At 37.8% G+C, this 24,981-nt stretch overlaps 1 protein-coding gene and 1 long non-coding RNA gene across 2 annotated transcripts in view; one reads left to right on the plus strand and one right to left on the minus strand.

Moving 5' to 3' along the window:
• The window catches only part of UVRAG (UV radiation resistance associated), a 286,651-nt gene that overhangs the window by 75,026 nt on the left and 186,644 nt on the right, over positions 1–24,981 (plus strand). The window contains exon 6 of the mRNA XM_039228691.1: positions 1–86. Within this exon, the coding sequence (XP_039084622.1) occupies positions 1–86 (86 nt within the window). The remainder of the gene's footprint in view (positions 87–24,981) is intronic.
• LOC120229590 lies at positions 3–23,014 on the minus strand. Its single transcript, XR_005527784.1, has 3 exons — positions 23,003–23,014; positions 22,659–22,661; positions 3–97 (listed from the first exon to the last, which is right to left on the minus strand). It is a non-coding gene; the product is annotated as an uncharacterized LOC120229590 (long non-coding RNA).

A 24,981-nucleotide genomic window follows, 5' to 3' on the forward strand; every position in this document is an offset into this window, starting at 1 on the left:
GGTTATTCAAATGCTCAGAAGAATATTCTTCTTCAGGTGGATCAGAACTGTGTTCGCAATTCTTATGATGTCTTTTCTTTGCTGCGGTAAGAAACTTCTTAGACTTCCTGCACTTTCTAAAGAATCTTCCTCATTTTGAGTTTGTGACGTTTCTGTCTGAGGAAATGTATGGGAGCTTTAGATGTTGTTATTCAGGCTTAGCATTTTTAGCATTTTTTTGTGAGAGCTTCATAAATTTTGTAGCTACAGTGATTTAAGTTTATCTGTTTCACAAAGCCTTCGGAAAGCTGTTTCCTTTCTCTGGACAGTGGGAGAGAATGATTGGAAGCCAGTGATCTTAAAACAGGGACATGAGCTGTTTCCGGTTTTCTGTACTATAAAGAGCAGCAACTAGAGGTACAGACTTTAGACTTATCAAAATCTTAACAACTACAGCATTTCTAAAAAAGCCCTCCACTAGCCCCAGACATGGCTTAAAGTTTTGACCTGCTTTTCTTCTTAAAAGAATCATGTTTGTCAAGGCAAAGGAGCTTTGCATGAATCTCACGCTCAGAGGCTTAACTAAATGCCTTCACTCTATATTTTCATAGTGTCTGGGCTTAATTTTGAAAAATTTCCAAATTTGTTTTTAATTTTCAATGTGGTAGATCATCAAGGACATTTTCACAGGAGGCAGGCAACCAAAATAAATGCGGCTCAAAATAAAGGTAACAGTGACACTTAGCTTGTATTCGCCCTACTTAGACAGATGTTTCATTGAAATTTGATTTTGGCAGTAATTTTCTAATGTTTACATAACACATCATAAATTTCAGACCATTAGACATCCTGAATATATCTACTAGCGGAAGAGTCCAGAAGGATGGTTGGATTCTTGTCCAATTGGATGATTGTTTATTTTATAAACATTATGAAATAGGCCTTTCCTTTGCAAATCTTGAATCTTATTATCCATGATGATAAAGTTTGGTCACATGCCTATGTAAATTGCTCTTAAGAGTCAATGATTTCAGCTATAGTACCTACAGGTGTTTGATGACTTTTGATTCTTATCTGAGGAGTACTTTCACTTTGACTTCTTAGGATATGTAAGAGAATGGACAGGATTGGTATCTGGATGGAAAGCAGGAGGTGTCAAAATATATAACACATTTTTGAGCCTATTCATTCTGGGAGTACATTGAATTTTAAGTATTAAAAAGAAGAATGTACAGCAGTCATTTGAAATGTGGGTAAGCCACTGATATTTCTTGACCTGCCTTCCTCAGTGAAATGAGAGTATGGATATTACTATTTTAAAGATACTTTCCAAGTGTGAGATGGTGTGATCTTATTAGAGAAATCCATAGAATTAAAAGAAAAATAAATATGAAGTCAGTGAAAAGAGGAGGATTTGAGCAAGGTGGCATCATAGAAACTAAGAGAATAGAGATTCAAGCAGCATTGAATGCTCTGTAATGAGACAGGAAAATAAGAACTGAAGAAATACTGTAGGGTCTTGGGAAGCAACAGGGTCTAATAGAGAATGCTTTGGTTAACTTGACCCTGACCTCAGTTATCCCTGGTTTATCCGAATTCATTTAACCCCTCTGATTCTTCTAAAAGGTGGAGGCAGTAACGTTACAAATTTGTGTAATTTACAAGCATTTCCACATTTATTATCTTACTATCTTAGAAGTTTTTTGTGTTCAGACATCAGGGATCAGCCTTTGTCTTCAGTGTAGAAGCTGAGGCCAAGAGGTGTTAAATGATTAATCTGCGAGCACGTAGCAATTAAGAGCTAGACTAGAAGTTGGTGTGAAGGTTTTCTGGCAAGCAAGTTTTGCAGATCCTTTTTAGAGTCTCACTTACCTTTCTAGATTGGTGCTTGTAAAATTATTATAAGGTGCACATAGCAAAATGACAGAGAAAATTTTTTGAAGATCACAGAGCCTTCCATAAATTCAGAATCATCAGATGAATTTGATAGTTGCTCATTTATTTAACATTGATTCATGCAATGATATATGTCCTGGGGGTTTCCTTTCTAGGCATGATTTCTGTTGAGAGCTGAGAAATTTAATTTTGTGCTGATCAGTTTCATTCAGTTTCCCTTCTTTTAACTCAGGCAACATTGTACAAGGATGGAGTAATTTTTAGAAATAATATGTTTTTCTTTTCCTGATGCTTTTTTTGGGGTGGGGGCGGTGTATGAAATTGTTACTTCTTGATCTGTACTTTTATATGAAAACACAGTCTGAGTTCTTGGACATCACTTAACTTAACAAAATTCTCAGTGCATTTGGTGTCAGGACTAAACCCAGATCTCTTGATTCTGTATTTTCAGAGTATATTCTAGTGAATAACTTCCATTATGTTGTTGTGCCACTTGGATGCATTTATTTCTTCCAAGTTTTAAGTGTGAATGTCACAGAAAAATAGGATATCTTGACTAAAGCAAGGATTTTGCAGCACTGACGACCAGAGCATTAGAACCCATTCAGGTGGATGTGTTACACTGTTTCGTGGGAAAACCGTGACCTGAGGTTTTATTCAGTGTTTTCCTCCAGTAGTTAAACATGTAGGCTAATTTCAATGTTACCAAAGTAATAGCAGCTCTTTCCAAATTTACATTCAGTATGTGTGATGGTAATTAAATTTTTACTTCTCTAACCCTTGGAAATGCGAGGATTAAGTGTTCCATTTAATGAGGAGCCACTTTACTCATTACATTCAATACGTCAAATTAGGATGTTCACCACAAGGTGTCAATGTTGCTCTTTGGCTGGCACTTGAAATTTCATTTATTTTTATGGTTTTGAATTGAGAAAAGCTGGGTTATAAATTACAAGTGAGCATTTATTTTTAGAAGTTAACTTTTTTCCCCTTCTATTATTCCTTCTAGGTTCAGGAGTTCCTAGGCTTACTGGATAACTTTCTCCTTTCGGTTCTGTTGATTCTTTAAAATCCTGTTGGTGATACAGAGTTAGTCAAAGATTAGAAAGAGAAGGAGGGACATGGTTGGTGTGTAATTTAGATTTCCAGCTGTGGGGACAGCGTGGGATCAGCGGGATGAGGCTGGAAGCAGGAGATGGCTGTAATCCTGTCTGTTCTCTGAGACTGGACGATTACTTTTGAGTTTAAAAACTCATTTTCTTTCCTCTCATACTTCTTCAAAAAAGGTAGCTCTCCTGTAGTGAGATAAGTGGGAATAATTTTGGTATTTTCCTAGGATGGTTTTTATTGCTCCCTCCCCCTTCTTGTCATGCCTGTTTTGCCAGTTTAAGAAGTAGAAGTGGGTGAAGAATCATGGGCCTGCCACCTTCATTTCTTGTTCCTAATACTGTCATAGGCCCAAAACTGGGTGCCAGACTTGGGGCAAATTACTCTCCTTTGGTATGCCTCAAACTACTTGTGTAAAATGGCAATATTTTTCTCATAGGAATATTATGAGAATTAAATAAGGGAAGATATTTAAAAGATCCTAGGACAGTTACTGACATATAGTAGACATTCAGGACAGAATGGTTTTCATTTTCCCCTTTCCTTCCTCCATCTTGGAATTAGCTTTCTTCTCAATGCCACACTGTTCCTTTTTTCTATTAGCGTTAACTTTTTCAATCATCGGCATAATGTCTCTTTCTTTTCCTGCCATTCTGATGTCTCCCACCTCATCTCTACTTTAGAGTTACTTTTATAAATCCTGAACAATCATGATAAAATTGCTTAATGGGTATATGTTTTTTCTCCCTAGCAACACTGAAAACTTCTTAAAGGAGGGTATTCTTTCATATGGCTATATTTCCTCCTCTCTTACTATCTTATTGACAATCCGCAGGTATGTTGGAGTTCCCGTGGATGCTGTTGTGATCCTGGAGCCCCAGGTCCTGTGGATCCTGTGGCTCTTCTACATTATTCTTTCTCCCTGAGTGCTCTCTTCCATGACCAGAGCTGCACCCAGCACACCCTCAAATCTGTACCTCCAGTTCCTTCCTCTTTTGGACATTTATATTTCATGTTCTGTAGGAATCTCAGCCCTAATGTGTCCAGAGCTACACTCATTGGTGTAATACTTCTCTACCTTTTCTTTTCCCTGGTCTGATGTCCTGTATATCATCATGTCAGGCACCCAAGTGAACATACTCCTCTTTGTTCCCATTTCCATTTTCTGGGACTGTTTCTTGACCTCCTAACTAGTCTCCCTACTACCAGTTTTTCCTTCATGCAATTAGTTGCTATTATTTATTGAACAGTAACTTTGTGCCAGGAACTTTTCTCAGGGCTTAGCATTCATAAACTCTCTTAATTTTATAGCCACCCTCATTGTTGAGATCTCTTTCTGTGCCTGTTTAACAGATGAGGAAATTGAGGCACAGAGTAGTTAAGTAGCTTATCGAGGTCACATAAGTAGTTCTTGTTAGCCTGTATTCAGATCCAGAAAAATCTAGTTTCTGAGCCCATATTCTTAACCAGTATATTTTACTGCTTTCTAATCTTTTGTATTGCTTTGGTATGATTTATCTGCCACATTGCTGCCAGAGTAACCTTAAAAAAAATATATATATGTCAGTTTTGCCACTCATTGGGCCTAGAAATCTTGGAGCCATCACATATAGGATATAGTCCACAGTTCTTCTTCTTTTTTAAAGTTTCTTTATTTATTTTGAGGGGGAGAAAGGGCAGAGAGAGAGAGAGAGAGAGAGAATCCCAAGCAGGCTCCATGCTCAGTGCAGAGCCCAGTGGAACCCAATGTTGGGCTTGATTTCACAACTATGCGATCATGACCTGAGCTGAAATCAAGAGTTGGACACTTAATTCACTGAGGCACCCAGGCGCCCCAAGAAGTCCACACTTCTTAATGTGGTATTCAACGGACATTGTCCTTTTTTTTTTTCTTCTTTCTTTTTTAAAGTAATCTCTACCCAATGTAGGGCTTGAACTCATAACCTCGAGATCAAGAGTTGCACACTCCACTGACTGAGCCAGCTAGGTGCTCCTCAAAGGAGTTTTGAATGTAGGGACTAGTGTCCCTCTTTCAAGTCCTCCTACCATTGCCTGTGCAACTAATAGCTAGCATTTATTGAGTACTTACTGTATTACAGTTAGTTCTCCATTGTCTGATTCTCTCTCCTGTTAGCACCCCCAAACTGAAGGGTCCTTTAGGCAGGAATCTCTTGTTTTATTGGTTTCTGTATAAACCCTATCACGATGCATCTCTTAAGCAGACAATAAATGCTCTTTTGATCAAATTGAACTAATTTGAGGTTTCACGGGTTTTCATTGTAATAGTTACTGGTTTTGGTTTGCATCTGGCAAAATGAAAGCTGTAAAAAAATTTCTAGGCCATTATCTAAAAAGTGTTGAAAATGTAATCAGATCTATGAACCTTCAGCTGCCTCTTTTCTTCCTGCCACTGCCCTCCACAAAACATCTGGTGAGATTTCAGGATTTTGTGACTTTTAATCTTATTCTCCTTATATGAATTTTTCTGGAAGACATTTATCTGGCTGTCTGGAGGTAAATTGTTACTCCCCCTCCCTTTCCCTGCTTTGATAGACAATACTTTCTCCTATAAAATTTCAATTTTAAAAGGGAAATGCTTACATCAAATACATGATTCTTTGGGTAATGTTTAGAAAACAGATGGGATGAGATGTATAAGGGCATTACCCTGTCTATAATCTTTAAATTTTGGATTTGATAACCAGCTTTGGCTGCAGGGAGAGTCTTTCCGTCTTCCTGCCTAATGAACTCTCTTTGGTAATTGCAAGTATAAAGAATATAGCTAAGAACACAGCTGTAAGCAAAAGATATCATAGAATTTGTGTTCTAAACCTCCTGTGTTTTGCCATTTGTAGCAGAGACCAGGCCCTTACTCAGTGTCTGTGTGCTCATTTTTCATAAATTACAAGGGGTATTAAGAGGATTCCTGTTAACCTAGACACACTGACAGCAAAGAGCAGTGAAAGCTTGCTGATAATTTGCTCTGTCTGTGATTTAGTCTTTGATTCTGGAACATAATTGAGTAGTAAGTCATATTAGCTACTGTCCTACCTTTAAAGTCACTATGTTTGGATTCATAAGTAGCACTCTCACAGCTAAAAGAAGGGTGGGGAGAAATAGTCCAACTATAGAGGGAAAGACTAAGTAAAAAAGCAGCATTAAATTACCTCTTCTATGTGTGTCAGACCTTTACCCAAGCACATCTCCATATTGCAGTTCATATCTGAGTTAATGGTGAGAAGTACTTAGTAAATTGTGTTGGTTTTAGCTAATGCTATTTCTAATAGATGACGAAAGTGAATCACAGAAAGGTGAAATGACTTCCTTAGCACCACAGTACAAATAAGTGTCAAAGCAGGTTTGAATGAGGTCTGGAAATGTGCTTTTTTCCATTATGCCACGTTGATACCAAATCATCAATAAAATAGAAAGTTGTGATTATTAGAGCCTGTGTCAGAAAACTGGGACACTTGGGGCACTTGAGAGACTCAGTTGGTTAAGCGTCTACTTCAGCTCAGGTCATGATCTCACAGTCCATGAGTTCGAGCCCCATGTCAGGCTCTGAGCTGTCAGCACAGCTTCAGATTCCGTGTCTCCCTCTTTCTTTGCTACTCCCCCTGCACTTGCACTTGCACTCTGTCTCTCTCAAAAATAAATAAACATAAAAAAAAAAGAAAGTCGATTCTTAGGTCTCACTCCAGACACATTCAAGCAGAATCTCTGAGGGTAGAGCCTGGGCAGCAGTATTAAAAAAAAAAAAACAGGGGCACATGATAAGTTTTAGAAAGGTATTCAATCAAAATTTAAAATGAAAAGTTTTGGTATTTAATATAAGCTTTGGTTAAACAAAAACAGTATTTATCTGTAATAGCATATTTTCTTTTTAAAAAATTTTTTTCAAATGTTTCATTTCAGAGAGAGAGAGAGAGAGACAGAGACAGACAGTATGAGCAGGGGAAGGTCAGAGAGAGAGGGAGACACAGAATCTGAAACAGGCTCCAGGCTCTGAACTGGCAGTCAGCACAGAGCCCGATGTGGGGCTCAAACCCATGAACCGTGAGATCATGACCTGAGCCGAAGTCGGAAGCTTAACCGACTGAGCCACCCAGGCACCCCTGTAATAGCACATTTTCATATTCACCTTTCTCTCCCCACATATGCACACATAAATATGTGTACATATACATAAATACACTTAAACATATATATATGTATACATAAACATACATATACATGTACAAATACATATGTGTATTTGCAAAAGTAGAATTTTAACAAAATACAGGATAATTTTAGGTGCCGTTTTTTCCCCCCTTTTGTTTACATTTTGGATCGTCTTCTTCCCTAAGCCCTTCTCCCCCACTACTCTGCTAGGAAACCACAAGCTGTAGCCTGAGTGTTTGTCATCTCCACCTACCCCACGTACCCCATCTGTATGTTAAAACCTAGTTCCCAGGGTGATGGTATTCGGGGGTGGGGCTTTGGGGGTCTGCCCTCAAGATGTGGTAGTGCCCTTATAAAAGAGCCCCTGGGGAGATACCTGCTTCTTCCACCATCTGAGGTTATAGTGAAAAGATGACTGTCTGTGAACAAATAAGCAGGCTTTCACCAGACACCAACCAAGCAGGTCCTTGATCTTGGACTTCCCAGCCTCTAGAACTGTGAGAAATAAATTTCTGTTTATAACCCATCCAGTCCATAGTATTTTATTATAGCAGCCTGAACTAAGATGCTACCCAAACATGGAACACATGTCCATGTGACCCAAGTTAACAATTTGATGTGTGTCTGTATTTTTCCCCCATGGTCTTTATATACACGTCATAGGTATCACTGTATATGCATATACATACATAGTTATGTGTGATAAGAGTTTTAATTGCTGTTGTACAAAATTTTAATGGATATTATATACATGACTGTATCTTATTTTTCTTGTTCAGTATTCCATGTACAAATCTCTTCAATTCACTCTTTTAATGGTTTCATAATAGTCCATGATAGAGATGTACCATATTTTTCAACTATTGCACTGTTGATAGGTGTTAATATTTACTGTGGCTCTGGTTTTTTGTTTGTTTTGCCACAATGCACAATACTGCAGCAAATTTATCTGTATATCTGTATATCTATATCTTAATAGTTATGATGTATTTATTCCTGTAGATTGAATTTCCAGGAGTGGAACTTTGGTCAGAGGGCATGTTTAGTTTTTAATATTAAGAGATGTCAGATTGTTTTCTCAAAGAGTGCAAATAATATGTGGCATTATTCCTCATCCTGAATCCCTGCTGGCAGTGAGAAATTATTTTTTGGTGGTTTTTTTTAGTTAAATCTCATTAGGTTCAGTATAAGCTTCGTCTGAGCTACAAGTGACAGTTAACATCTTTTCTGGAGTTTGTTAGCTGTTTAAGTGTATTCTTCTGTGAATTTGCTTAGTCATATATATATACTTTTTATTGAGTTGCTTGCATTTTTTTCATAAAGTTTTAAGAGTCCTTGCTGTTTTTTCCAAATCTATCAATTATGTCTTGACTTGGTATGCCTTATACAAAAGTTTATGTTTGTCGTAGTATATAATTCTACTTTTTCTTTTTTTTTTAAATGTTTTATTTATTTCTAGGAGAGAAAGAGAGCGAGAGACAGCGTGAGCAGGGGAGGGTCAGAGAGAGAGGGAGTCACAGACTGAAACAGGCTCCAGGCCCTGAGCTGGCAGGCAGCACAGAGCCCGACGCGGGGCTCGAACCCACGAACCGCGAGATCATGACCTAAGCGAAACTCGGACGCTTAACCGACTAAGCCACCCAGGCGCCCCTATTTTACTTTTTAAATGAAATCTTTAATTCATCTTGGAAGTTTTCTTAAATATTTTATGTAGATATCCCATAGATTGTCAGGTAGATTAATTTTCTTCACAGATGAATATCCAGTTGTGTCAGTACCTATTTTTTCCCACTGAATTTAAATATTACTTTTGTCATATATTAAAAGCTCATACATACTGGGCCCATTTCTGGATTCTCTTTTTGGTTATGATCTTTTTGTCTATTCCTTTGCCAATCTCAGATTGATTTAATCAGGGTGGGTTTTTAATAGGTTTGTGCTATCAAGTAAGGCAGATCCCCTTCTTGCTATCCTTCGTTTTCATAACTATTTTTGTCTGTTCTCAGAACTTTATTCTTCCATATGAACTCTAAGGTTATTTTGTCCTATTCTTAAAAAAACTTTATTAGAATTTGAATGGGAATTTTTGTATTCATTGGCTTCTTATGTTTTAACAGAGCTGTCATTTTTATGATATTAGTATTCCCATCCAGACATGTTATGTCTTATATATTTGTTATAAATTTTATTGTATTCCTTTAATAAGATTTTATACTTTTCTTCATATGGTCATGTGCTTTTCCACTAAGTTTGTTTTTAAGTATGGTATAGTTTTTACCTTATTGTATAAAGTATATTTTCCATTTCCATTGCTTCATAGGGAAAAGCTATAATTTTAAGAAAATCTTCTATGTCTATATCAAATTATTTCTCTTGTTATTATTGTTTTTTTAAGGAAAGCTCTGTTAGATTTTCTTGGCCTATACTCATTACCATCAATAAAATGTAGGTTTATTTGTTCTTATCCAGTGTTTACAGTGATTTTCTACTCTTATTGCATTTACTAAAACTTAAAACTTGTAAAATAATGCCAGAAAGTAATGGAAATAGTGAGCATGCTAGTCTAGTTCTTGGTTTAATTGAAAATGTCCAATATTTTGCTGTTCAGGATATTTTGCTAATTTTGGAAAATATTTTAAATAATTTTTCCTGTTTATTTTATGTTTTTATTAGGAATAGATGCTGAATTTTTGGCAATGCCTTTCCAAAGGCATTTATTATTAACATGTTTTTCTTCCTTTAATTTATAGCTGTAATAAAGTATGTAGATTTCCTGATATTGCATTATTAATTAGTGATAGGTTATTCTTTTGCTCATTACTATAATGAGATTGGTGTGTAGTATTTGTAATATGTAGTTGGTTTTTGCAGAGTGGGGGATGTGGGACAGGGTAGGTAACCATTTTTCCTCAGATCTTAAATTGAATTGGCAAGCTTTTCATCTTTTTCTGTGACCCTAATCTCTTAAATGATAATAATAGCATCACCCTTATGGGGTTGTTTGGAGGATTAAATAAATGAATATGAAGAACTTAGTACAGTGCCTAAATGACTACATATGTTAAGGGGCGCCTGGGTGGCTCAGTCGGTTAAGTGTCTGACTTCGGCTCAGGTCATGATCTCATGGTTCGTGGGTTCGAGCCCCGCATCAGGCTCTGTGCTGACAACTAGCTCAGAGCCTGGAGCGTGTTTCAGATTCTGTAGCTCCCTCTCTCTCTGACCCTCCCCTGCTCATGCTGTCTCTCTCTCTCTCTCAAAAGTAAATAAAATATTAAAAAAAAAACTACATATGTTAAGTAGTAGCATTATCATCAGCTGGAACACAGTAAGTAGTTTTGGAAATTGTAAATTCTTTAAAGGTTTATTAGAATTTAGCTGTTAAATTATCTAGTTTAGGTGTCTTATAATGATAAACTCTAATACCTGTTAAGCTATTTGCTCTATCCATTTTTTCCTACTTTGTGGTTTATTCTTGGCAATTAGGTTTTGCTAAGAAACCATATATTTCCCGTAGATTTTTAAATTTATTGCTGAAATGGGATGGATATTTTAATTTTATAATTCTCTTGATCATTTTAATAATTTATAGGACATTTTCTAATCCCAGAAACCACTCTAGTATTTCAGTTAGAAATATTGTTATATTATAAATTCTTCTTCGAGAAGATGCTTTTGGATATTGAAGAATTCTTTTACTGTGTAAGGTAACGCAAATTATTTGAGATACTTTATGCCTTTAAAATATTAGCATAAGAGAGGAGAACTTAAACTACACAAGCCTAGTGAATTAGGATCTAGTTTATGATATTGTTCCCAACCTGACATATACCACCAACTTGACTTAATATTTGTTAAATGAATGAATGGTTAAAATAGTAAATACTAGATAAAATACAACCTGGTTGGATAATAACTGAATAATAGGTAGGTCTTTGGAGGAATTTTTAAAAATGATCTTTAATCACCTTTCCAAAGATAATACCAACCTTGGATATGTTCTCTACCAATTATACTATGTTTTTAACATAAAGTGTCCGAGTATTTAATTTTAGACAAAGCATTTGCTAGTGAAAGTCATGTAAAGGCATCATATGGTAAATTAACTCCAATTTATTAAATGAATTAACTGACAGATCTGATCGTCTTTAACTGGGACTTTTTGGAGGCTATTCAAGCTCCTAAGTCTGTTTTCTCTAGTATACTAAAGGAGTAGTAGGAACGTAGTGGGTAAATTAAATGAGCCCTCTCCAAAACAGTGTTTAGAATTCCTGGCTTGGAGCAATAGTTAATTTTTAAATGTTGTTGGAATAGTTAAGTGTAGAAAATCAGTGGAAAGAGGCAAAGAGCATACATTGAGGGCAGGTAAGTATAAGAGTAGTCTTCTGCCGAAGAGAGAGAAGAGAGATGTTCTCTGACCCTCCCCCTGTCCTTCAGTTCTGGCTTGAATTAACAGGGCTACTTTACTGAGACTGCTTTGTTTAAGAAGTCCCTGCAAATGATGGCTTTCCCGTCACACCCCACATCGCTGCCTTGTAACTTCTGCATTCACACTAGTGCCAGGCGTGTTCCAAGACAACCTTCCAAGATTTTGTGATTTCACCCTGATGTCTCTGCCAATCAAAATAACCACTTACCATTAAACACCTACCCCACCCATAACTTGATTTTTTTACATGTTGCTTTATTAAGAGAACTTATCAGAGGTTTTAGGAGATTTAATACGTTATGCTTATCAGGATAGCACCTGGCCCTTGAAGTAACCTTTATTTTAAAAGTGGGATATTTTACCTTGGAAGAGAATCTGAGACTCAACATGTTTATCTGTTAAGAAGAGTGGACATCGTAAAAATAATAGCCTCTTTCCTATAGTTGATCCTTTATGACTAGAAGTACTCTCTTAACATGAGAAGCCAGATTCTTACTTTGGGGACTTATATTCTAGTAGGATAGATGAACAGATACAGCAAGCAATGGAGTCTCATTATATTCATTGAGAAATTAATAATTTCTAAATATTGTGTTGGTATTGTAGGAATAAGTGAGGCTCTCACCCTTTTGTATGCCTACACACGTGGTAGGGAAGGAAAATAATATTTGAGTATCTAAAACATGAAAGACATTTAAAGCTGAAAATTTAGCATGCATATTTTTATAATATTCACAATCGCATGCTACTATTATAATTCTATTTTACTGGGAAACAAACTGTAGCTTGGAAAAATTGGGCTAGTATGTTTTCAGAGTCCACATATGTCTAATGGCAAAAGCCTTTCTAATGTATTTCTCCATCTTATGGAAGAATTTGCTGTGACATTTCTTTGTCTCTTTGAAGCTGCCTAACAGTACCCATACCCCTTCCAATAAAATTTCTTCGGTGGTGCACCTGAGTATAAAGTGGCCAGACGTTTCTCAGAGTCTTCTGGCACTTGCACAGTGGAGGCTTTCATTTCCTAGAGCCATCTGAAGTATGCTTAGCACACTCATCTCCATGTCTTCTCATGTTGGTGGTGTTATGTAAAGCCGTCTCTATAATTCTGTGAACACGTGGTTCCCTTTTTTGCTTTTCCCTCTATATGGTACATGTGGAGTGATTGGACAGTGGTTTTTCCTTAGTTGGCATCCCTCTCTGTCTTCAAGCTTCCGTCCCTTAAATTCTGATTCTGCGAGAAGCACACTGAGGCCCTAGAGGTAAAATGAGTTTTCCACAGTAGCACCGATTATTCGATCTCACAGATTTTTGTTTTTAGTGACAGAGTCAGATGTGAACCTTGGAATAGAACTGACTTTAAATAGTTTATGGGCACATTTAAACATCTGGAGATTTATAATTTATGAAAAACTCGGTGTAAGCAAGAAATGGACTCAGCAGCTTTCAAAAAGGAGCTAAGATGATCTAATATTGCATTAATTAAAATGCAGTGTCCATATCAAGTCTTCATGGACTTTATGTTCATTAGCTCATATTTGGAATATTCTGTTTAAATTGAGTTCCTGTTTACTCTGATGAGGAAGATCAAGGGGAGATGGCCCCTAGAAGGGTTTTAAAGCAGTCATATGAAAGCTAGTTAGGAATAGGAGATATTTAGCTTAGAGAAGAGAGGATTTGGCTATATATTTGCTGCCTTAGAATTAATTTGCCAAAAAATTATTGGGTAATAATAGTAAAATAGACACATTTATTTAACATGTACTGTCAGGTAAATCCTCTACATGTTTTATCTCATTTAATCCTCAAAGCAAATTTATGTGATTTATGCTATTCTTTGTTATCCCTATTTTGGCAATGAGGAAACAGATCCAGAAAGGGAAATTGACTTGCATAAGGTTGGATTGTGACAGAGCCAGATGGATAGATTTCCTTTCCTTTCTCCCATACTGCCACCCACATTCTATAGAATAAATATGTAGGTGTATTTTTTCTGTGAGTAAAATAATGATAGTGCTAAAGGGGATCAAGAGTACCGAGGATGGTAGAATGAATTATTTATTTGTTTGTTTGTTTTAGAGAGAGAGTAAGGGAGAGAGGGGCAGAAGAAGAGAGAGAATTTTGAGCAGACTCACAGTCAGTGTGGAGCCTGATGCAGGGCTCAATCCCATGACCCTGGGGATCATGACCTGAGCTGAAATCAAGAGTTGGACACTCAATTGACTGAGCCATCCAGGAGTCCCATGGTGAGTTATTTTAGATAGGGTGATCAGGGAAGACCTCACTGAGAAGAAAATATTTGAACAAAGCCTTGAAAAAGAGAAGGCAACAAGCTGTGTGGTTATCTGTGGGAAGAACATTGTAGAGAACACAATTAGCAGTATAAAAGCCCTGAGTGGAAGTGAGCTTGGTTGGTTGCAAGAACAGCTAAGCGGTTAGCCTATAGTGAGCAAAGTTAGCAGAAGCTAGATTGTGAAGTTTTAGATTTTTTCCCAATTTTGATGGGAAAATATTGGATGGTTTTGATCAAGGGAGTGATATGATCTGATTTTTATTTAAAGAAAATGGGCCTGGCATGGAGAACAGAACTGAGGGGAGGGAGAGTGGCAGGGGAGAGATTAGTTAAGAGACTTGTCATTTGCAGGTAAGAGTGACTTAGACTATTCTGATAGCAGATGAGGTGAATTAAGAGAAGGGGCACATTCTGGACGTAATTTGAAAATAGAGCTAACCAGACTTGCTAATGGAATCAGTCTGGGTATGTGAGGGGAATTGGACCTAAGGATAACTTATAGATAATTAATCTGAGCAACTAGGTCAGTTGTGGTGGTATTTATGAAAGTAAAGAGGAGTGATTTATAATAATGTACAAGCTGGACAAGGGGAGAAATAAGGGCATGGAGGAAAGATGGTTAGTGAAAAAGTGCTGGGATCAGTAGAAGTTCCAGTGGTGAGGAGTGATCTGGAAATATGGATGATGACGGTCAGAGGCTGGGCTGCTTGAAATTGGGGTTTTTAAAGGTGCTATAGTTATTGCAATTTATTTATTTATTTATTTACTTGCTTACTAATTTATTTTAGTGTTTATTTGAGAGAAAGCGAGAGAGAATGAGCAGGGGAGGGGCAGAGAAAGAGAGAGACACAGAATCTGAAGCAGGCTCCAGGCTCTGAGCTGTCAGCGCAGAGCCCGATGCGGGGCTCGAACTCATGAACCACGAGATCATGACCTGCACTGAAGTTACTGTGACTTAAAGTAAGAGAGTAAATGGTGGAACAGGGTGGAGGTCAAGAACCTGAGACGTTTGAGTATTGCACGGCTCGTCTTCTGCATGAATGTGGAAGTCACCAAGAACAGTGACGAGCAGTGGCAGAGGAGATGATGAGTCAGGTGCTAAAATCTTCAGTTACTAAGCTAGAATCAGAACTATATCATAGCAGCAGTGAGAAGGGAAAGTGCTATAATGTATGCAGAGTAGAGGGATGGAGGGCTTTTAGAACACAGAGAGGGCAGTGATCTGGAAGACAGCTGTGAATTGCAAGGAAGATGTCTGCTTCCATCTCCAAGCTGAGTATTATGCAGGGTGTAAGAGAAAACAGTTGAACCCCACGTGAGCCATACATGATCTTATTTATTTCTCAAAACAGCCCTGTAACCGTAGGTGTTAATATCCGCATTTTTACAGATGAGGAAACTAAGGCTTAAAATAATTGAGGTGACAGTCATAGCTTATGAATACTGGAGGTGGCATGATGTGAGTCCTGTGGGAGCCAAAGGAAGGCAGATAAAGACTGAATATAAGAAGGTACTTTTTAGCGGTAGAGGTGTGCTCCAGTGAAAGTGGCTCTTCTGGAGGAGAAGGTGAGCCGCCTCTCACCGGAGTGGATGTCTACCTTCTTTCTTCACCACTGCACACTAATTTAATCACAGAATGATATAAGGAGAAAACCAACATGTAGTAAAGGAGGAAGGGACTTGATAACTTTTTAGCTGTTGGAGGAGGGACAAGGGAGGGTGATATTTGAATTCATTTATCTCTAAGATAAGAGTTGGATTATGTGGCAGTTGCACAACCTTGTTAATACACGAAGTGCCACCAGATTGTACACTCTAAATGGTTAGTTGTATATTATGTGAATTTCACTTCAATTTAAAAACATATGGTTATTTCCATTTTAATCTGCTGGTAATTTATCATTCTATAGAATTTCACACATGAGGCACTCTGTATATGAAAAAGTAGAAAGGTAGTTATTGCTTTCATGGAACTTAGAGTTTGGGTAAGTGTGGTATATGTATGTGTGTGAGGAGACAACTAATCATGAAATTGGTAAATCTTTTGTGTCAAAAAATGGTGTAAGTAATTGTCAAGTTTCTGAAGAGGAAGAACCCACCTGGGCTCCACTCCCTATTCTTATGTGGTGTACTTGGCACAAAACATCTTTCCAGGTGTCCTACTTTTTATCAGTCTTAGAATGTGAGCTAGACCCCTTTGCTTAGTTTTCAAGATCTTCACACTGGAACTATGACTTCAGTTCATAAGTGTGTGGAGGAGAATTAAGTTGATATTTTGAAAGAGCATCTTGCCCACTGAATCCCCTGGGAAAAGAGTCAGTGACAAAAACAGGTTTGTTGATCTTGCAGGTTGTGTTTTTGTTAGGCTCGATTATAATCTGGCAGAATTTAAAAAAATACATATTCTTTGTTTAAATAATAAGGACTATTTTTTCAGGTTTTGTTGGCTAATTTTTACTAGTGCTTTAGGTACTGGCTTTTCACCATGGTGTTATAAACATCCTGAGTCTGATGTTATGAGAAATCAGCTATTCTTTATTTGGTTTTTACTTTTTTAAATGTTATATTATTATTACAAAGTGTTTTTCAGAAACATTGTAAGATAGTGCAGAGAGTTCTCATTTACCCCGTACCCATTTTCCCTTATTCCTAATATCTTTCATTAGTAAGGTTGAGTAGGAAAAACTCAGTCCTTCTTCTGTTTCTCCTTCACCCTCATACCATTGCCTTAGTTACAACATTTCTGACACCAGATGTGTGTGGGGTTTCGCACACCAAGCAATTCTGCAACACCATCTGGGCGCCCTGCAGGTTAACTCAATTCTGACACTGTCTCCGAATAGATAGTATCAGATCCCATAGGGGAAGGGTTCAGTCCTGCAAGACTGCCCCCCACCCCACTTCAGATGCCAGTCTCAAGTCCACATTGTGATTTGTGCTCCTGACCAACCATCTAGAAATGAGAAGTTTCTACAGCCCCCTCCTCAGGTTCCATCAGTTTGCTTATAGTGGTTCACTTAACTTAGGAAAACAGCTTACTTACTGTTTGCTAGCTTATTTTAAAAGAATATGATAAAAGATACAGATGAACATTCAGATGGGATGGATGTGTAAAAACAAGGCAAGTGGAAGGGGTGCGAAGCTTGCAGGCGCTCTCCTGGTGCATTGCTTTCCTGGCACCTTTGTGTGTTCAGCAACCAGGGAGCTCTCTGAACTCCATGTTTCTGGGGGGTTTTGTAGAGGCTTTGTCACATAGGCATGATCAATTATTAACTTCGTTTCCAGCCTCTTCCCCCTCTCTGTTGAATGGGAGATGGGGCTGAAAATTCCAAGCTTCTAATATGGTCTTTCTGATGATAAGCCACCATTCAGGAGCCCACCGAGATTCATCTCATTTCAACAAAGATGCTGCTACATCCAGGAAATTCCAAGGAATTTAGGAACTGTGTGTTAGGAACCAGAGTGCTCCTAGTGTTTTTATGATTTAGGAAATTACAAGGGTCTTAGTTAGAAGCTCTATGCCAGGAACTGGGGGGCAAAGATCAATATACGTATTTTTTATGATCTCACAGTGGCACCTTTGTTATGATTAGTGAACCAATATTGACAGATTATTATTAACGAGAACCTGTACTTTATTCAGATGTCTTCTTCCAGGATCTCATTCTGTATGTATAATGTGTAACATTTAGTCATCATGTTGCCTGAGGTTCCTCTTCACTATTACAGTTTCTCAGACTTTTGTTGTTGTTGACGACCTTGATTGTGTTAAGGATTGCTGGTCAGGTGTTTTGTAGAATGTCCTTCTGTTGAAATGTCTGATGCTTTTATTGTTATTAGATTGGGTTTATAGATTTTTCTAACATTCTTGATCATCCAACAGTTAAGACTATATTTTTGTTTTTTAAATGTTTCTTTTTTTTAATTTTTATTTATTTCTGAGAGAGAGAGAGAGAGCGAGCATGAGCAGGGGAGGGTCAGAGAGAGAGAGAGCTACAGAATCTGAAACAGGCTCCAGGCTCTGAGCTAGTTGTCGGCTCAGAGCCTGACGCGGGGCTCGAACCCACGAACTGTGAGATCATGACCTGAGCCGAAGTCGGACGCTTAACCAACTGAGCTACCCAGGCACCCCAAGACTATATTTTTGTGAGAATGTGTATAGAAACTAACAATCAAGAATTAGAATATAAACCATGGAGCGTGCATGCTATGTTTTGAGGATTTGGGATCAGTTAGGTGCAGAGTTTAGTAATCCAGTAATCTAAGAAAAGAATGTGGACAATAGTTTGAAATAAAATGTTACTAGCAGCAAATCTTTATTGAGAACCTGCTATTAGTAGGGCCTTATGCTACACTGTCAGTCACTCCTCTTCAGTATCAGTTCCAGCAGGAGTTCTGCACAAAAGAAAAGTGATTATCAGAGTGTGGCTTTACTAGCAGATAGATATCCAGAGGAAATGTAATCAGGGCAGCTCTCTGGAAGAAGGCTGGGTGAAAGCAGGTAGTTTAGGCCTAAGGGAGCCTCCTACCTAATGCTAAATGTAAATCTTGGCCTTAGCATACTCAAGTGGCATCTTCATTTTGGGGAGTGTGTTGGTGGAGGAGAGAAAGGAAGCACCTTACCATCTTCTGTGTAAAACTTTACATGGTGGTGTAATTGCCTATTTAATTACTGTTTCTTCCAGTAGATTTAACCTTATATGGGAGCCAGAGAATCTGGTTTATCTTGCTCACTATTATAGCCTCTGGTGCCTAGTCTATTTCCAGCACATGGTTGATGTTAAATTAATAAAGAATAAGTAGGAGTTTCCCAGGCAGTGTAAGGAGCAGAAGTTCACAGGTAGGGAATGTTTGCAGACATGTTAGATCCATTGTTCCAGATGTAGATCCCATTCTTCAGCTCTAGGAAGCTTTCTTGGACCTCACTCCATTTCTTTTACCTTACAGCACTTAACGCACATTCTGTGCCCAGATTCTTAGTTTTATTAATTTTGCATTATTATCTTTTAACATAGGTGGCTTCTGGCTCTTTAGTGCTAGCTGCTTCTTTGTTTTTGTTTTCCTTGGAGTGCCCATTCCATGCAGATATGGTGTTAGGTGTTGTACATATTTTATAATCCTTATTATTTAATCCTTTCAATAACCTGCCACAATAGGCAAAGGGAGAAATTGAGGCTTAGGAAAGTTTAATAACTTGTCCAAGGTTGTACAACACTTTCTTGGCACCCTCCAGATGCTTGAGGCCTCTTCTGCTCTATGCTGTTTTTAACAAAATACATTGTTTTGTTAAAATTTACATGCTTAATGAAAGTCTTTTTATACTTTTTAGACCTCATCATAATTCCATTATGAGTGTGTGTGTGTGTGTCTGTGTGTGTGTGTTTGATCAAAGGATCAAAGTGCTAATCCTAGCAGTTGAGACTTTGGAGCTGAATAGCAAAACTGGCAAAATAGCCAACTTCAAATGTTATATTTTCAAGACTAAAAATGAATGTCTTACTTGGTGATTACTTATATGATAAATTATTATTATAAAACCTTTTTAATAGAGCACGCAGAAAAAGGAAGTTTTATCATTGCTCAGAGAAGAAAATATACTTATTTAAAATGTGCTAGGCATTCCGTTTTGATGCTTCAAACATTAAGTTGTTCCCTGTAGCCTTGGAAACTGTGACTTTTAAGTGTTTGTTTTTAAACTATGGTTTTCTTTTTAATATTAGTAGGTTCTGATGGTAGAAAAAAGTTGTCATGTGGAATTACTCTGTGGAACCACTTGAATAGACTTGAAACATTGTTTATACATAAATAAATTCACAGCTCTGAAAAATATTCTGAAAGGCACAGTATGTGCTGGCATCTGCAAGGCAGCCCGTATTTGATACTGAGTTTAGACTACTCAGAGGAGGTGGCGAAAAGGGCCTCTGCGAAAAGGGCCTCTGATAGAAAGCAAATGGAAAGGGCAAGGTGTTGGGCACTTTTTTTTTCTTTTTGCCATTTAAGTATCTTTAAACCTTTCCTGGGAATTCATCAAAAGTTTCTTTTCAAAATGAAATTTTTGGTGAGATATAGCATGACACAACTGTAAATGTCAGTTTGCGTTACGGTGTGGAGGGTTTGTTTCTCCCTTTAAAAAATTTTTTTAATGTGTCTTTATTTTTGAGGTGGAGGAGGGGCAGAGAGAGAGGGAGACACAGAATCTGAAGCAGGCTCCAGGCTCTGTGCTGTTAGCACAGAGCCAGACACGGGGCTGGTACCCACAAACTATGAGATCATGACCTGGGCTGAAGTCGGATACTTAACCAGCTGACCCACCCAGGTGCCCTGAGAACATTCTTTGTAACTATAGTACAGCCATCAAAATAAGGAAATTAACATTAAAACATGACTACCAATGAACTCACAAATCCCATTCAAGTTTCTTCACCTGACTCAACATCTTTTATAACAAAGGATGTCATCCAGGGCTACACATTGCATTTAGTGGTCGTGTCTATTCTGTAAGTCTGAAACAGTTCCTAGTCTTTCCTTGAGTTTCATGACCTTGGCATGTAAAAAGATTTTAGGCCTTTTATTTTGTTTTTTTTATTATTAAAAAATTGTTTTAATGTTTATTTAGTTTTGAGAGATAGAGCAAGCAGGAAGGGGCAGAGAGAGAGGGAGACAGAGGGTTCGAAACAGGCTCCGCACTGTCAGCACAAAGCCTGACATGGGGCTCTAACCCACAAACCGCGAGATCATAATCTGGGCCAAAGTCAAATGCTCACCCAACGAGCCACCCAGGTGCCCCTAGGCCATTTATTTTGTAATGTTCCCCAGTTTTGATTTGTCTAATGGAGCCTCATGAAGAGATTCAGGTTGTCCATTTTTTGAAGGAGTATTATAGAAGTGATGTTGTTTTCTTGCATTCTTTCAAGTGATGTACAGTTTTGCTTCCCTTCCCTTATGATTATCTGTTTTGTATCTTAAAGTCCTCATATGAGTGAAATCATATGATATTTGTCTTTCTCTGACTAATTTCACTTAGCATAATACCCTCTAGTTCCACCCACGTAGTTGAAAATGGCGAGATTTCATTCTTTTTGATTGCCGAGTGATACTTCATTGTATATATATACCACATCTTCTTTACCCATTCATCCATCTATGGACATTTGGGCTCTTTCCATACTTTGGCTATTGTCGACAGTGCTGCTAGAAACATTGGGGTACATGTGCCCCTTCGAAATAGCACACCTCTATCCCTTGGAAAGATACCTAGTAGTGCAACTGCTGGGTCATATGGTAGTTCTATTTTTAACTTTTTGAGGAACCGGCACACTGTTTTCCATAGTGGCTGCACCATTTTGCATTCTGTGGAATTAGTTATTAATGTGATGACTGCCAAGTGGCTATTGTCTAATTCTCTCACGTCTTCTGTATTCATTAGTTAACATCCTACTCTAAGGAAAAGTTCTCTCTTCTTCATCATTCACTTATTTATATCAGTGTGGACTAACATATTCCTCTTTGAGCCAATATATTGTTATCTGTTACTATAATAATTTGCTTTGATACTCAGATTATTTCACATTTGGCCATGGAAACAGAAGTTGGCTTCTGTTTTCGTTTGACATATTTACTTCACTCTTTGAGTACATTTTTATTCCCTGGTACAGCATATTCCAGGTTTATAGTTCTTTGGACCTAGATTAGAATTAGTTATTTCTTGGGGCACCTCTGTGGCTCAGTCAGTTAAGTGTGTGACTTTGGCTCAGCTCATGATCTCAGTTTGTAGGTTTGAGCCCTGTGTCAGGCTCTGTGCTAACAGCTCAGAGCCTGGAGCCTGCTTTAGATTCTGTGTCTCCCTCTCTCTCTGCCCTTCCCCTGCTGTGCTCTGTCTCTATCAAAAATAAACATTAAAAAAAAGAATTAGTTATTTCTCCAAGGAACTTTGGTTTCTTTTAGTGAAGATCAGTTTTTAGAAACTAAAGTCTGGGTATATGTATGTTCTTTGCAGTGCATCACTGCTCCTATGCCCTCAGTGAGAGAGCTATAATATATATTTATTTATTTTAGATGCTTAAAAAAATGTAAGTAATTTCTACACCCCACGTGGGGCTCAAGATCAAGAGTCACATGCTGTTGCAACTGAGCCAGCAGGCACCCCATATTTATCTATATTTTTATATCATCCATCTGGTTTTTAAAAAATTTTTTTTAAATGTTTTTTATTTATTTCTGAGAGAGAGAGACAGCGTGAGTAAGGGAAGGTCAGAGAGAGAGGGAGACACAGAATCCGCAATAGGCTCCAGGCTCTGAGCTAGGTGTCAGCACAGAGCCCGACACTGGGCTCGAACCCACGAACCGTGAGATCATGACCTGAGCTGAAGTTGGATGCTTAACCGACTGAGCCACCCAGGTGCCCCAGTATATCATTCATCTGTTTGCCTGCCTGCCTGCCTGCCTGTCTGTCTACCTACCTATCTATGTTGAAAACATGGGTTCACAAATGTATTTTCAGTTCCCATCCAGTGTCACAGGTTCATTTTAATTTTCTGTTTGTATTTGCAACTTTCTTCTCTAGCAATGAGAAGCCTACTTCTTCATTATTTTTATTATATTTACTTATTAGATCAATTCCCCCTGTATGTAGGTAATTACTCTTCATCCCACTGCCACCATGTGGGCACTGTCTTTACTCTGCTGAGGTTCTGTACCCTGCAATGGGTCATCCTCCTCCTACCCCCATTTAGACTCCATTGTGACCTTGTTCAGGCTCTTACATTCTGGATCAGGCTGCAACTCCTTCCCCACCATCTCCCATATTACATGGAAGTCTACTTTGTTTGGCTCCACCTCAGGCTCTTAGACTGAACTATTCAATAAGGGAAGAAGGATGGAAGGGAAAACGGAAGGCTTATTTTGTCTTTTCTCTTTAAAGCAGATTATTTTCATTGTATAGTTCTATATAAGGGCAAGGAGTGTGTGGGCAAAGCAGCCTACTTAGATGGGGATGATGGCTAACATGGCAACTCTAATAAGTCCTGTTTTATTATTTTAATTTTTTAAAGTTTATTTATTTTCAGAGAGACAGAGATAGCATGAGTGGGGGAGGAGCAGAGAGAGAGAATCTCAAGCAGGCTACGCACTGTCAGCACAGAGCCCAGTGTGGGGCTCAAACTCATGAACCACGAGAACATGACCTGAGCCAAAATCAAGAGTTGGATGCTTACCTGACCGAGCCACCCAGGTGCCCATAGTAAGTCCTGTTTTACTTTTAGCCAGTCTTTTCATCTTAACTATTCCAGATGCTGATACTTCCACTAGAGAGCATTCATGTGAGTTTTAAGGAACTGTACATAAATACTAGCAGATATTCATGGATGATACAACTATATGGTGGCTAAAGGCATGCTGCTGTAAGCTGTATATGTCAGAATATATGGGTAGATGGTAAAACTCCCACCTCATGTGTTCATAACACATAGTAACACTAAAGTTCCTACCAGCCTGGTGATCAAGTGTATTTAAAATATACAGCAAAATACTGCATCAGTTTTTTAGAGATATATGAATAGTCTACATGTGTGTGCTTGTGTGTTCCTGTGTGTGCATGTCTTTAAGTGAGAAACCAGAAAATCAGAATAGCATCTTGCTCAGCATTGTTCAACATTTTATGTTCTGAATAAATATTGTTTGAAAGAATGAATGGATGCTAAAGTTTGAGTGTGTCTGATAAATACTTGGTGAATTTTCCTCTGTAGTTTTGAGGAAAGTATCATGATCTGGGCTAGCTGTGTACCTGTGTAGGAATTAATGGAGATGAAGGGTCTTGAGTTCTGATTTAAGGATTTTTAAAAAGTCTTCATTAAGATAGAATTGACATAATAAACTTCACAAACTTAAGGTGTACAATTTGATAAGTTTTGATATGCAAACATCCATGAAACTGTCACCATAATTAAACCAATGAACATACTCAACAGCTCCAAAAATTTCCTTATGCCCCTTGATAATGCCTCCTTCTTACTCATTCTTTTTCCATCTCCAAGCAAACGCTCATATGCTTTTTTTTTTAATAGTTTATTGTCAAGTTGGTTTCCATATAACACTCAGTGCTCATCCCCACAAGTGCCCTCCTCCATCGCCCCCTTACCCCACCCCCCCCACTCCATCTGCCCTCAGTTTGTTCTCGGCATTCAAGAGTCTCTCATGGTTTGCCTCCCTCCCTCTCCCCCACTATTTTTCCCTTTCTTCTCCCCCATGGTCCTCCGTTAATTTCCTCCTAATCCTCCTATATGTTCATATGCTTTTTAATCACCATAGATTAGTTTGATTTTTTGAGAATTTTATATAAATATAATTGTATAGTATGTGTTCTTTTTTGTCTGCCTTCTATATTTCAAGATAATTATCTTGAGATTTGTTCATGGTGTGTGTAAGTAATTCATTTCTTTTTGTTACTAAGTTGTATTTCTTTGTGTGGATATTCCACAATGCATATACCTACAATATGACCTAGCCATTCTCCTCCTAGATATTTATCCAGGAGAAATGAAAGTGTATGTCCAAATAAAGATTTATGTACAGACGTTCATAAGATCTTTATTTGTGTTAGCTAAAACCTGGCAACAATACAAATGTCTATCAGTTGTTGAGGCCTCTATTAGGGATCCCTCTATTGGGGAGCCAGAATGAATTGAGAACTACTCTTTTCATTTTTCTGGAAGAGATTGTGTTGAACTGGTATTCTTTCTTCTTTACATGTTTGTTAGAATTAATAATGAAGCTATCTGAGTCTGAAATTCTCCTTGTAGGAGTATTTTGAACTAAAATTATGTTTCTTTACATATAGAACTATTCCAGTCATCTATATTTCTACTCGAGGGAGCTTTGGTAATTTGTATCTTTCAAGGAATTTGTCCACTTTATGTAAGTGGTAAAATTAAGCATCTGTAGAATCTGTAGTGCTGTTACTTCTGTTCTTGTTATTGGTAATTGAGTCTTCTTTTTTTCCTGGTTAGTCTAGCCAGAGGCTTGTCAGTATTATGGATCTTCTCCAAGAAACAGGTTTTGGCATTACTGATTTTTCTATTGTTTTTGTCTTTTGTTTCATTGATCTCAGCTCTGATATTTA

This window comes from Hyaena hyaena, unplaced genomic scaffold, assembly GCF_003009895.1.
Source record: "Hyaena hyaena isolate Hyena2069 unplaced genomic scaffold, ASM300989v1 scaffold_34, whole genome shotgun sequence".
Lineage (NCBI taxonomy): Eukaryota > Metazoa > Chordata > Mammalia > Carnivora > Hyaenidae > Hyaena > Hyaena hyaena.